This window comes from Bubalus kerabau, chromosome 5 (assembly GCF_029407905.1).
Source record: "Bubalus kerabau isolate K-KA32 ecotype Philippines breed swamp buffalo chromosome 5, PCC_UOA_SB_1v2, whole genome shotgun sequence".
In the NCBI taxonomy this organism is placed as follows: Eukaryota; Metazoa; Chordata; class Mammalia; order Artiodactyla; family Bovidae; genus Bubalus; species Bubalus kerabau.
This window is the reverse complement of record NC_073628.1, coordinates 19,748,065-19,762,349: the sequence shown is the minus strand read 5'-3', so window position 1 is coordinate 19,762,349 and position 14,285 is coordinate 19,748,065. Positions and strand designations below refer to the sequence as shown.

Genomic DNA, 14,285 nt, shown 5'->3' with positions numbered 1-14,285 from the left:
GTGGGAGACACATCTGCTGGTATTTAAAAAAAAAAAAAGGAAAAGAGAAGAAACAAAATGTATACATGACAAATTCCGAAATAAGGAAAGTTTATTTATTTATGAATTCACAGTCATGCAGCCGGCATTCTTCTGATACTTACTGTAGGACTGATATAGGGACAGTGGGATGAGTGGGTGCTACTACTGCCCCTGTCTTTCGCAGGATGATTTCTGAGCCTCGTCTGTGCCTCCTAGAGGCCTGAATTCAGAAACTAGAAAGAGAGAGCAGACTGAGGCTGCAAGGAAACGATCTGATGGTTTGCATGGAGCAGAAGCACAGAGTAAGAAGTACGCTCTCTTCTCTAGAAGTCTGTGGAATCCACATTTCAAATCTGTTATCTCCAAACCTGCTCGTTTTGAACCTTAGACAGACTTGGTTGCTTTTAAGTAGCCAACACATTTGAGAAGGAGGTACCTCTCTGGTTTTATCTCCCTTCTCCAAACCGCATCTCCAACCCAGAGGTTCCCATGGCATTCCTATAGAATCTCTCAGCATTGTACTTCTTTTTGAATTTTTAAAAAATTTTATTTGTATTTATTTGGCTGTACGGGGGTCTTAGTTATGGCACGCGGGATCTTTTAGTCGTGGCACGCAAGATCTAGTTCCCTGACCAGTGATCGAACCTGGATCACCTGCACTGGGAGTGTGGAGTCTTAGCCATTGCACCACCAGGAAAGTCCCTAAAAACATTTTTTGTTTGTTTGTTTGCTATGTCCTAAGAACTTTAGTAACATGTCGGTTGCGTCTGACTCTTTTGCAACTCCTTAGACTGTAGCCTGACAGTCTCCTCTGTCCATGGAATTTCCCAGGCAAGAATACTAGAGTGGGTTGCTATTTCCTTTTCCAGGGGATCTTCTTGACTCAGGATTTGAACTCGTGTCTCCTGTATTTGGCAGGTGGATTCCTTACTACTGAGCCACCTGGGAGAACTTTAGACACTTGATTTAGGGAGTTCATTTATATTATCTCATTTTATACTTATTCTAAATCTGCCAGCTTAGGGACTGTTATTATCCCCATTCTACAGATGAGAAAATGACGTTTGTAAATTGTAAATGAATTGCACTGGGTGGTGTATTGGTGAGTAATTGATGGAACTTGGATTGGAACTCAAATCTCTGACTCGGGAGATCAGGCTCTAGGTATGTTTCAACAAACATAAGAGTTACCCTCAAAGAGGTGACAGTCTAACCGGGAGGTGGATGGTCGTGGTTCAGTGCCCGGACAGCAGATCTGAATTAGAATCCCAGGTCACATTCAGTTGCTGTGTCACCTGAGCTAGTTAGTTCACTTCTCTGAGTATCTATTTCCTCATCAGAAAAAAACAGAGGTGATAACAGCACATCCCCTATAGAATTGCAGGGAGAATTAAATTAGATCGCTCAAGGAAACATGCACTTAATAAATAATATGATAATCGTCTGCTACTTTGATCTCTCTTCTGTAATGAGATGTATTAGAAGTGATGTGTATTTAAGGCAACCTTACCCAAATTGGATAAAAAGGAGAATCTGCAGCAAGACAAGTGCCCCCTGGCTGTGCATGTATGCAGGCTCCCAGAGCCAGCAGGAGATCCTGGGAAGGAAGGCTGACATGGTTTGGTCAGCATTTTTACAGCCAGTATTACCATCCTGTTAGCTTGGAACTCAAGCTGCCGCGCCAAGACGTTTCCCTTGCCTGAGTGCCCTAGTAAATGGGTCAAGTAGGATACTGATGTGCTCGACTATTTCCCTATTTGGAGTCCAAGAGCCCTGTGCTTCCCTCTGGCTCTAGGATGCAGTAGTGAGGGGCCAGAGCATCCTGATGAACAGGCTTTTTGTTCCCAGCATGCAACAGAGAGAAGGCATGTGCTTCGTAGAATCCAGTTACTAAGCAGTTAAGGGCTGACTTCGCAGGGACAGTGATGGGGACCATGAGAGACCTCAGACTGAGGCCACACTTGGGATTAGGGCCCTGCCTTCTGTCCTTCCCACTAAAGGCAGTTTCCCTGCAGGGTGCTCTATGGCAACCTAGACTCAACAAGTCTTTGAAGAATCACTTGTCTCCCTCTGAATGAAGGGATCAGTGTCATTCCCAAGGTCAAATGGAGAACTGAAGGAACCCAGCCACTCTGAGAGTAGTGTGTGAACTTTCATGCTGATACTCTTTCTATATTCAGCCCATCCTCCCAGAGTTAAACATTTAGAAACCATCCCTCAGTATAAAAGAACGGAACACCAACTGTGGACTCATTCCTGTAAAGAGTTTTAAGTACTAGTAAAGACTTTCACCGGAGAAGGTAATGGTACCCCACTCCAGTACTCTTGCCTGGAAAATCCCATGGACGGAAGAGCCTGGTAGGCTGCAGTCCATGGGGTTGCTAAGGGTCGGACACGACTGAGCGACTTCACTTTCACTTTTCACTTTCATGCATTGGAGAAGGAAATGGCAACCCACTCCAGTATTCTTGCCTGGAGAATCCCAGGGACAGGGGAGCCTGGTAGGCTGCCATCTCGGGGGTCGCAGAGAGTCGGACACGACTGAAGCGACTTAGCAACAGCAAAGACTTTCACATTGAAACTTTTATAAGCTTTAAGTATTTAAGTAAAAGTAAATGGCTTCTGAGCTTCCCTGGCGGCTCAGTGGTAAAGAACTCATGTGCCAATGTAGGAGACATAAAAGACGCAGGTTCAGTCCCTAGGTTGGGAAGATCCGCTGGAGAAGGCAATGGCTACCCACTCCAGTATTCTTGCCTGGAGAATTCCATGGACAGAGGAGCCTGGCGGGCTATATCCCATGTGGTCACAAAGAGTCAGACATGACTGAGAGACTATACAAGAAGCAACAACAAAAACAAACAAAACAGCTTCTGAGACATGGAGAAAATAGCAACAGCCACACACAGGTAATAAGTTACAAGCATGTCATTGATCCGTCTGCCTTCTCAGCTGAGAAAAGCAGCCCGTTGGTGCCCGCACCCATCGGATCATCCCCAGGGACTTCCGGGACCCCCAGTGGGGACATGAAGCTGTAGCGCAATACGATGGCAGCCTCAGTCTACACTGTGCCCCTGTGGTGTCTTCCTGTTCTATGTCTGTCTCCCTGAAATGCACCCGCCACCCCCAAAGCAGTTTAGAGGAGACCTGCCATTGGCCACAGAGACTGTACTGCGGCTGTGGTCTCTGGATACCCTCAAAGCGCTCAGGCTTATTTTCTTTTAAGATTTTTTTTTTCCAGGTGGACCATTTTAAAGTCTCTATTGAATTTATTACAATATTGCTTCTGTTGTTTATGTTTTGGTTTTTTGGCCCTAGGTTTGAGGGATCTTAGCTCCTTGACCACAGATTGAACTCAGGCCCTCTGCAATGGAAGGCAAAGTCTTAACCGCTGGACCACCAGGAAGCCCCTGCACTCAGCCTCGTGTAGCAAAGCACTGCTATTTCAGACGCAGATCACCCCAGCACTCATGCTCCACCTGAATCCCAAATCAGCTTGCCTGGGCCCTGGTCTCCCCACATGTATGATTCGCATTGATGGTCCTCATGTCCCCTCCTGCTTGTGTTCGGTTTTCTGATTCAGTCCAGGCCAGGCAAGGAACCATTCTCCTGCATTTTCTCTCTCTCCCAGCTTCTCCCAGTCACCAATTCTTTTCTACACACTGTGATGAAATTTGTTTAAAAAAGCCATTTCGCTATGAATGGTTGCAAACAGGTGTGTGTGTGTGTTTGTGTGCACACGCGCACACGTGCACGCACACACATGTACGTCTACCCAAGCTGTGTTCTCACTAGGCCTTTAAAAGTTCAAGTGAGTCAGAGGGCATTATTATCAGGGAAGGTTTCACAGAGTAAGGAAGATTTCATTCACCTACAAAATGGGTAGAATTGGATGTGCGCCCGGCCAAGAGGGCAAAGAAAGGATGCTCCGAGCACAAGGACTCACAGAGTCAGACACAGGAGGGCACTGAGGGCCTGTTTAGTGCAGCCTCGGGGACAGTGAGCCTGGGGCAGGGGATGCGTGCGGAAGTCGTGAGCGGGGACCACAGGTGGTGGGCAGCTGCGACGACCCCTAGTGCTGGGACCACAGCAGACAAGAACAGACTCGTGATGACTGATGTCACGGATGCTCTGGGAGGGTTCTGAGCTCTGGTTGTCTACAGCTTGAAAGGGAGCTGGCTCTGGCAGGGGAATGAGCAGGGTGAACTGGGTGAGGGGGCATATGCTGACAGAGGAAAGAGGCCGAAAGAGAAAAGCAGAGGAAATTGCTGGCAGGACTGGACAGAGGACAGGAGACATGTCCTGGAGTAAACCAGGGTCCTCTCCTCCCATGACGTGGCCCCTTGACTGGAGTTTTCTTTGTGAACTAAAGGAAACTTCTATTCCAAAATGAGTTTTAACCAGTTTTGTACCGTTTACCACACTGCACTTTGTTCTATAGAGTATTCTTTCTCATCTACTTGAGAGGTCTGTCCATGGTCAGCCTGTGGAAACCCTGGCTTGGTTTTATCTGTCCTCTGTTGCAACCTCTTTGCTGTGAATCCTGGTTTTGCCATCTGCTTGGTCTGCTGACTTGACAGCCCTGCTTCTCTGCTTCCTGACCTGCCCTCTGCAGGGATAATGATGCTAGGTGTCTTTCGCCCTTTACCAGAGCATCACTATCGCCAGTCCTGCCTCCCAGGCCTCTGTTATTCCTTCATTTTCTCCCTAACCCAGAGGAAAGGAGACAGAAGAAATGCTTTAACTGGAAACTCCTATATTTGTGCATGATCAAGCATGCATGTGACCCACTCTCCATGGCCAAAGACAATGCCTGATTCCTTAGGTATATAGTCTCTTTCTGTAGCAGAACTAATGAATGTTTACCACCTCTATCACCAAAAGGGCATTTATAGTTTCTAGCTGGTAATGCATCCTGGCTTCTGGTGTAGAAAGAACCCCAGGAAGTTCATAGGCTCACAATCAGCCCTCTGCAAGATAACAATGCCACACTTTTCAAGTTGGAACCACTATGTGCTTGGCTATCCGTACCCCTGGTTTGGGATGTGCAGTCAGGGCGGATCCTTAATTGAAAAGAACAATGGATAAAATAACCAACAGACAAATAGTTGCTGACAGACAGAAGCACAGCTTTCCTCTGAACATGGAACCAGGTATCTTTGTCTGCATGGAGAGTGGCTCACATGCATTCTTGATCATGCACAAATCTAGGAGTTTCCAATTAAAGCATTCGTTCCATCTCCTTTCCTCTGGGTTAGGGGAGAAGATGAAGAAATAATGGAAGCCAGGAGGCCTGGGAGGCAGGACCAGGGCTCGTGATGCTCTGGTAAGGGCCAAAAGACAACAAGCATCATTATCCCTGCAGAGGGCAGGTCAGGAAGGAGAGAAGCAGGTTGTCAAGTCAGCAGACAAAGCAGATGGCAAAACCAGGGTTCACAGCAAAGAGGTTGCAAGAGAAGACAGCATGGCATAGGACAGCTGGTGGAAATTGAAGGAACCCAGCTGATTTCAGGTCTGAGTCAAGGGACCCCCTTGTCCTTTCCAGACTCTGCCAGCAGCTCAGCTTTGAAACTGCCGTCTCTGGCCATGTCTATACTCTGCAAAGCCTCCTGTGCGGGAGCAGACTTCCTGGACTGTGTTCCAGTAATTCTTCCCTGATCCCAGCCGGAAACAGCCACAGAAGAGCCTTTCCCTTTGAAGTATGGCTATCCTCCTGCTGGGGTTGAGAATGGCCCTGGGAGAAAGTTAGCTGGTAGAGTGGATTGTAATTTTATAGGTCTGGGGGCAAAAGTGTCATAGGGCTGCCACAGCAAAATGCCACTGACAGGGTTCATGCAATAGCAATGTATTTTTTTTCTCACAGTTCTGGAAGCTGAAAGTCCCAAGTTGGGGTGCTGGCAGGTTATGAGGTCTCTCTCCTTGGCTTGCAGATGGCTGCCTTCTTGCTGTTTCTCCACTTGGTGGTCCTGCCGTGCCTACCATTCCCGGTGTTCCCTGTGTGTCCAGATACTCTCTTCTTCTTCTTTTTTTTTATTTGCATAGAAAAAATTTTTATTAAAAAATTTTTTTTTCAAACTTTAAACTTTCTGTTTTGGGGTATGGCCGATTAACAATGTTATTATAGTTTCAGGTGAACAGTGAAGGGACTCAGCCATGCATATACATGTATCCATTCTCCCCCAAATTCCCCTCCCATCTAGGCTGCCATATAACATTGAGCAGAGTTCCATGTGCTATACAGTAGGTCTTTGTTCATTACCCATTTTGAATTTAGCAGTGTGTATGTGATGTTTCCAAACTCCATAACTATCCCTTCCACCTGGCAACGATAAATTGGTTTTTGAAGTCTGCGAGTGTCTTTTCTGTTTTGTAAGCAAGTTCATTTGTATCATTTCTTTTTAGATTTCACATATACGGGATGTCATATGATATTTTTCCTTCTCTGTCTGATATTTCACTCAGTGTTACACTCTCTAGGTCCATCCATGTTGCTGCAAATGGCATTATTTCCTTCTTTTTAATGGCTGAGGAATATTCCATTGCATATATGGAGCACATCTTATCTATTCCTCTGTCCATGGACATTAGATTGTTTCCATGTCTTGCTATTGTAAGCAGTGCTGCAATGAACACTGAGGTGCATGTATCCTTTTGCATCATGTTTTTCTCCAGACACATGCCCAGGAATAGGATTGCATCACATTCATTTTCATGATAGTGCTATTTTCAGTTTTTTAAGGAACCTCCATACTGTTCTCCACAGTGACTGTACCAATTTACATTCCCAGCCATATTGAATTAGGACCCACCCAAAGGGCCTTGTTTCAACTCAATCATCTCTTTAAACATCTTATCTCCAAACACAGGTTCTTAGGAACTGGGGTTAGCGTGTCAACATACAAATTTTAAGGGAACAGTTCAGACCTTATCAGATCTGAGAGAGACCTGCTGGCCTAAGAGAACCTTTATTTGAAACTGATAACCATCAAAGGTAACTTTATTGGGTGTCACTATGTGCCAGCGACAGTTCTGGGCATTTCTCCCGTAATATTACATCTCATCTCCAAGATTACAGATTGCATAATTACAGATGATATCGATTATAATTAATCCTAGATTATAGACTGTGACCTCCTTTTCTGAAGTGCGATCAACTTAATTTGGTGGAACTGTGTGACCTAGTGACCACCACACCCCAGGCCATGACCTGGTCCCTGTGATCTGCTGTGACCGGGATGGAGGGGAGAGTTTCATTACCCTGCTCTGCTTGGTAGATGTCTGGAAAGTGCGACGCTGCCTTTCTCCATCTGTCATCTCCCCCGTCCCAGCAGGTGATGGGATAGCACATGTGGGAAGTACAGCCTTGACGCCGCCCCCCACAACATCCACAGAGCTGAGACTCCACCCTCTTTCTTGGGTGGGCAGAATCATCCCACTTAAGACTGGAAACTGTCATCTCAAGGAGTCAGACAGGAAGGGATGATGAAGCACTCTGTGCCAGGGAAGCAGGCAGTCCCCTACCCGGATCTCTGATATGTAAGAAGCTCAGCACATCCTGGAGCACCTCTAAACAAACAAGCTAGACACCTGTACCAAGGTCTTCTCATTTAATCACCCATCACCTCTGAAAAAGCTATTCTTATGCCTGTTTACAGAGAAGGAAACCGAAATGAGAGGGGCCCCACCCTTCCCCTGTGTGACCTTGAGCCACATACTTAACCTCTCCGGGTGGGTCTCACTGGCCTCACCTATAAGAGCGATGCTCCCTCTCATATGCCCTGTAGCTTGGCGGCTTCCTGGCCAGGAAGGGGCATTTCCATCTATCTGTTTCAAGCACCACTCCAACATGACATGTGTGTACTGTGTAACCATTCTTCTTGGCCTCAGCCTCCCCACCCTCCTTTCTGGGGGTCCCAGCCTACAGAACCAACGGAGGAACACACTCCTAGGGGTCCCCATTCCACGGCCCAGACTCCCTCCTCACCCAGGGTCATCGGCAAAGAACACATCAAGCTTGCATAATTGTGGGCCAGCCCGCCGGTTCCCAGGGAGGGTGGTGAAGAGTGACACTGGCTAAAGAGTGACCTGGGGCTCTGTGTCCTTCTCTGCCCTCCAGGAGGCTTTGTCGGTGGTGAGCGACGACCAGTCCCTCTTCGACTCCGCGTACGGAGCGGCGGCCCACCTCCCCAAGGCCGACATGACCGCCTCCGGGAGCCCCGACTACGGCCAGCCCCACAAGATCAACCCCCTCCCCCCGCAGCAGGAGTGGATGAACCAGCCGGTGAGGGTCAACGTCAAGCGCGAGTACGACCACATGAACGGGTCCAGGTAAGCCCGCTGGACCCGTGCTGCCGGGATGGGGCCGGAGGAGGCTGGAGGCCTGGGGCTGAGTCAGAGATCTGGCGGGAAGTGTGTTTGTGGCAGACGGAGCTCTGGTGCTGGGCCGGGCGACTGAGCCAGGCTTTAGTGAGCTGGGGTGAGAGGGCTCCTTGGGGTGGGGCGGCACAGAGCCAGGAAGGCCTCTGGTTCTCTGGGCCCCAAAGCAGCCCTCAGGCCCACGACACTAACAGACACTTTTGTAACACCTGCTTTATGTCAGGCCCAGGCACCGCCCCTCTTGGGGATAATTCAGTAATAAGATACTCTTCTGTTTCTTGTTGAAGATACTTGACCTCTCTGGGTGGGTCTCATCAGAGCAAAGATCAGCAAACCATCCTTCGATTTAAAGTCTAGGATGATGACAAAGATGAACAAATCTGAGGGCTCCCTGTTCGAGGGAGAGCACACTTGGAAAGTGGGTTGGGACTCGGTGCTGCCCAGGGTCGGTAAGACTTTGATCATAGAGATGGACAGGAGAGGACCGCAGAGAGGGAGAGCACACCAGGGGGCCGGGGGGCCCAGGCTGGAGTCCTGGCTCTGCCTGTGGACCAGTCACTGCTCCCTCTGAGGACCAGCTGCCTCCTTTCTGCACGGCTGGTGCATCAGTTTCCCATAGGCTCGTTAAGAGGGTCGACCCTGATACTGTAGAAGTGTCCCAGGGCAGGGCCCAGGAAGTGACCCATCCCAGGACTCAGAAAGTGCTGGCTATTCTGAGGGTGACTGTCACGAGTGAAGTTTGAAAGCTGAGAAAATGTTAGTCTAGTTCATGAAACATCAGGCAAGCAGAGGGAGATAAAAACAGAGACCAAGGGAGCCCTGATTGGCTGGCTAAGAAAACAGGGAATTTATTCCACCTGCAGATGCCGATTTGACATGACATTTGAACATCATCAGACCTGTGACTGAACACTTGAAAGCTGGGCATCATTGTATACAGAGAGTGGGGAGGGGAGAGTCAGAAAGATAAGAAGTTAGTGAAATATTCCAGGTAGAAAATTACAAAATTCTGAACTAGAGTCATGGCACTGATTGTGGAAACGAAAAGGGGAAGACACATGAGGGACATATCAAAGGGATAATTAACAGGACTCAGGTTGATAAATATTGCACTGGGGGCAGGGGGTGGGGTGGGAAGGGGGTTTGTGCGAGGAAAGAATCGAAGATTAGCAAAGGTTGGGTGTTTTCCAAGAAGGACGGTGCCAGGGCACCCAGAGGGGTGGGAGGAGGAAAAGCTTTGAGAAAGGATGTCAGCACCCTGTGAGATGCATCAGGAGCCATCAGTAAGTAGGACATCAGATAAACACGTCTATGAGTTACTGGAAACAGATCAGATACTACTAGGGGATGCAGTTGGAATTTAGACTGGGCATCATCACTACAGAGTTCTACCTGTGCTGGCAGATGAGGTCCAGGAGCAGACAAGACTAGAGAAAGCAGGAGAAGGGGGTGCTCGTGTGGTGGGCACCCCCCCCAGAAGGTCCTGGTCTCAGAGCTGCCTGTGAATACACCTGGCCCCACCACACTACAACCCCACTAACCAACACCAGCCCCTGGGATCCCAGCCACCTTGCTGGCATAGAGGATTTCAGGGAGGCGTAGGGGCTCTGGGAGAAGGCAATGGCACCCCACTCCAGTACTCTTGCCTGGAAAATCCCATGGGTGGAGGAGCCTGGTGGGCTGCAATCCGTGGGGTTGCAAAGAGTCGGACACAACTGAGTGACTTCACTTTCACTTTTCACTTTCATGCATTGGAGAAGGAAATGGCAACCCACTCCAGCGTTCTTGCCTGGAGAATCCCAGGGACAGGGGAGCCTGGTGGGCTGCCGTCTATGGCGTCGCACAGAGTCAGACACGACTGAAGTGACTTAGCAGTAGGGGTTCTGAGCCAGGAGCCCGTCTGGTGAGTCCCTCCACAGAGATAACGAGGGTACTGACTCACTCTCTGTGGAGGGAAGTCAGAGTTTGTCAATCTTTCCACATCACCATTTGCTCTCTATCTGCCTCCCATGAGGTCCATATTGTATTTACATCTTGACCTAGAGAGGCCTGGCGTGCTGCAGTCCATGTGCTTACAAAGAGTCGGACACAACTTAGCGACTGAACAACTAGAGAGGCATATTGGGCTTTGAGGGGGTAAATGACTTGCCTAAGGATTCAAAGGTGCAGTGAATCCTTTTCAAAGTTGCAGAGCTGGCCTTGCATCCCAGCTCTCTGATCCTGGCCCCGTGGCCACTCTTTCTATCCCCTCCCCACCCACCTGCACCCACCCCACACGTGGACAGCATTCAGCAAGGCCTCCCACACGGGCCTGACCATGGCACTCCCAGTGCTTGTTGACAGTCCAGACTCACCGCTGGACAAGCTGGAGCCTGAGTCCAACCCCCGCTCACCTCCACTGCCCACCCATCACTGCCAGCAGCACCTCTCCTTCTAGGCCATTTGGGAGCCTCCTCCTTCTTCCCCTTCCTCCTCTTGCCTTTCTGACGTCTCCTCATCAAACAGCAGCCTGAGTCTTCTTTTCAAAACATTTACCTTTCTTGCTCAAAATCCTTTAATGGCTTATGCTGCAGGGAAGCCTCAAGCACTGCCATATATGAATCCTGGGCAGAGGAGGTCCCCCCCTGCCCAGAGAAATCAGTTTTCAGAACCCCCTCACCAGCTCCATCAAGGCTCCTCCCATCACACCAGACACCAGCTGGAGGGGAGCTGCATGAAGACCCCGGAGACCAGACGTAGTATCTACCTGGCTCTGGTTTCACAAAGCAGCCCCTGCTTTTGATCTGCCGGTCTTGACCAGGGCCAGGAGCTGGTGACAGCATAGGTTCAGAAACTGATGTCTCCTTGCCCCTCCTGGGAAACCAAGACGATGCAGTGGACCCTTGAGAATCAGGCAGGCTAGGTCTAGACATCACCAGCACCTCATAAACATTTCCTAAGCGCTCTCATGGAAGCTGGAGTGGGCAGCAGGGAGCCAGGGTTTTCAGAAAAAAATGTCTTTGCTTAGGATGGCGCCTGGTCAGATCACATTCTTGGATCATGCAACAAAGAACCAGCGTGATGAAGCAGATGCCTCCTTAATTAAATCTCTCACCTGCCACGCTGCGCTTCTGTCCTTTCAGTACCACTGATGATGTGCTTTTAATGCAGAAGATAATTCCTAACTTCAGATGAAAAAAAAAAACAGAGTATAAAACTTGGGATTTCTTGGCTCATACACTGAATCTATGCTGTCCAAGGCAGTAGCCACTGGTCACAGTTGCTGCTTTGGAGCACTTGAAATATGACCTATCCAAAATGGGCATGTGCTTGATGTGTGTGTTAATACACTGGCTTTAGGAGACTTAGTGTAGGAAAAAAGTGAAATACATCATTAATTATTTTTTTTATATTGATGATGTTGAAATGATCATCTTCAGGCTGTATTGAATTAATATATTTTAATATATTATTAAAATTAATTTTACCTTTTTTATTTTAAATATGTGGCCACTAGAAAATGTTACATTATATGTGTGGCCCCTTCGACTGGACAGGGCTGGGCTAGAATGTTTTGGACCGACTCAGGGCTTCCCTGGTGGCTCAAACTGTAAAGAAGCTGCCTGAAATGCAGGAGACCCTGGTTCGATCCTTGGATCAGGAAGATCCCCTGGAGGAGGGCATGGCAACCCACTCTAGTATTCTTGCCTGGAGAATTCCATGGACTGAGGAGCCTGGTGGGCTATAGTCCATGGGGTCACAGAGAGTTGAATATGACTGAGCCACTAACACATTTGTGGCACTTTGTTATAGCTGCCCTAGCAGATCAACAAAGTACCCAAAGATGTATTTCTCTCTTCTCTTCATGATTCATGGTGAATTCTCTCCATATTCTTCGATAACTTGGAATTCCGAGTTACTTGATGCTTATCAGAGACCCTACAGATATTTATGTCTCTAGAGGACGTATTCTGTGTGCCTAAAGCTACAAGGTCCTTCTTGCTTCTGATGCTGCCAGTAAGTCATCCAGGCCGGTGGAGAGACCGAGATCCGAGGAGCTCACAGAAATTCGATCTTGCCCACGTTGGGGCAGGTTTGCCCCCTTTCTCCCTACCTTCCGCTTGTGGTTGAATCTGTTACCATGAATTGTTCTTCAAACGGTGTGACCCATAGGCTCTGTGCTGGATGTAGACTTCAGCAAGATGATCCAAGCTGTGGTCTGCAACTAACTCTCAGCTGCATCCTGTCTCAACCACGGGTTTGGGGGAAAACATCCCATGAAGGAAAAAAAAATGTATCAACTTACGGAGGGGAATGGCAAAGACTTGCTTGCCAGAGTTGCTGGACCAGAGTTCACTGTTAGTCTGCCCTGATGCTGCCTAGACTGGCCAGCAGGATCCAATGCCCTTATTAGACACCTACAGACTTAACATCCACACACAGGAGGGTGAGCCTCACACACCCTGTTACTTCTGCATCTGACTACACAGTCCCGTGCTAAAGTGCCTCCTAACACTCTGCACCTTGCAATGAGAAGCCTGTCAGGCAGAAAGCTGAGTGGGAGGGGTAAGTACAGGTTAGAGTGAGAGCTTTACTATGGGTGATTTCTTGAAGTTTGCTTTTGCATCTCCTTTTCAAAAGCAAAAAGGTCACATACACACATCTCTGCATGGCTCCTACAGAAATCCTAAAGACAACACAGATTGGCGCAATTTCCGCAGTATGCATGTGATGTGGAAGGCACACCAGATATTGCTAATGCTCCAATAGCCCTGGGGACCTCCTTTTAGCTGTGTGGACATTAGGTATCCATCGACTGTAAGCCTGGGCTGCAGACCTGTGGGTCTAGATCCCATACTCTGAGTAAAGTTGCTCTCAGTTGAACCAGAAGGTAGAAAAGATGTTTACATATTTGAATGGGATTATCTTCAGGTAATTGGGCTTCCCTGGTGGCTCATTGGTAAAGAGTCCGCCTGCCAATGCAGAAGCCACAGGAGACGCAGGCTTGATCCCTGGGTGAGGAAGATCCCCTGGGAGAGGAAATGGGAGCCCACTCTAGTATTCTTGCCTGGAGAATCCCATGGACAGAAGAACCTGGCAGACTACGGTCTATGGGGTCACAAAGAGTCAGACATGACTTAGCGACTGAGCAGCAACAACAACAATCTTTAGGCAAGGTTTTTGAAATCTCCTGTTATCCAAATGCTCAAGATTTCTCATTGTGTTTTAAATCGCTTGAGAGTCTGTGAGGCACTTTTGGAAACCAGCAGCCATCTTTTTAAAGCAATGATCCCTGAACACAGAAATAAAACCAGAGGAGCAAAGACCTCATGTCCTTTGGTGAAAATAAAGGACAAGGCTGCAGGGCCCACGTGGCCCTTGCTGTGGCCTCCCACGTGTGGCTTTCTGAGCCATGGTTGAGCAGGACACGCTCTGAGTTACACTTTCAGAGCCACCACCTCCTCCCCGCTCCGTTGTGGCAGCCCCTGGCCCTCCTGTCACCTGTCCCAATGCTGTCAGCTGCCTGCAGACCCCAGCCCCATTAGCTGTAAGCGCAGGTCTCAATACAAGTCAGCAGCAGAGTGGGTGGGCTGAATGGCAAAGCCTCCCCCCTCCATACGTGCCCCCCTTGTTTTCATCGGTCCTCTCCACAAGCACCAGCTGCCTCGTTTAAGAGCAGCCTTTATGCTGTGCTTCACCTGTATTCCTGGCTCCTTCCAGTAGCTGGCTCGGCTCTTCGGAGGCCTGTGCTGTCTGCCCAGGCGCAGAGTCCCGCAACCCCAGAGTGGAGGTGGGGTGGGCAGGTGGATGGGGAAGGCATGGCTTTCCTTCCTTCTCTCCTAGGAGTCAGAGGAGGGCCGGCCTGCACAAGGTGGACCTGTGGACCTGCAGAGGTCCAGGGTGAGGGCCAG

At 48.9% G+C, this 14,285-nt stretch overlaps 1 protein-coding gene across 1 annotated transcript in view; it reads left to right on the top strand.

Moving 5' to 3' along the window:
• Window positions 1-14,285, top strand: part of FLI1 (Fli-1 proto-oncogene, ETS transcription factor) — a 133,895-nt gene that overhangs the window by 61,748 nt on the left and 57,862 nt on the right. Inside the window, exon 2 of the mRNA XM_055581196.1 lies at window positions 8,135-8,346. Coding sequence (XP_055437171.1) covers window positions 8,135-8,346 — 212 coding nt within the window. The remainder of the gene's footprint in view (window positions 1-8,134; window positions 8,347-14,285) is intronic.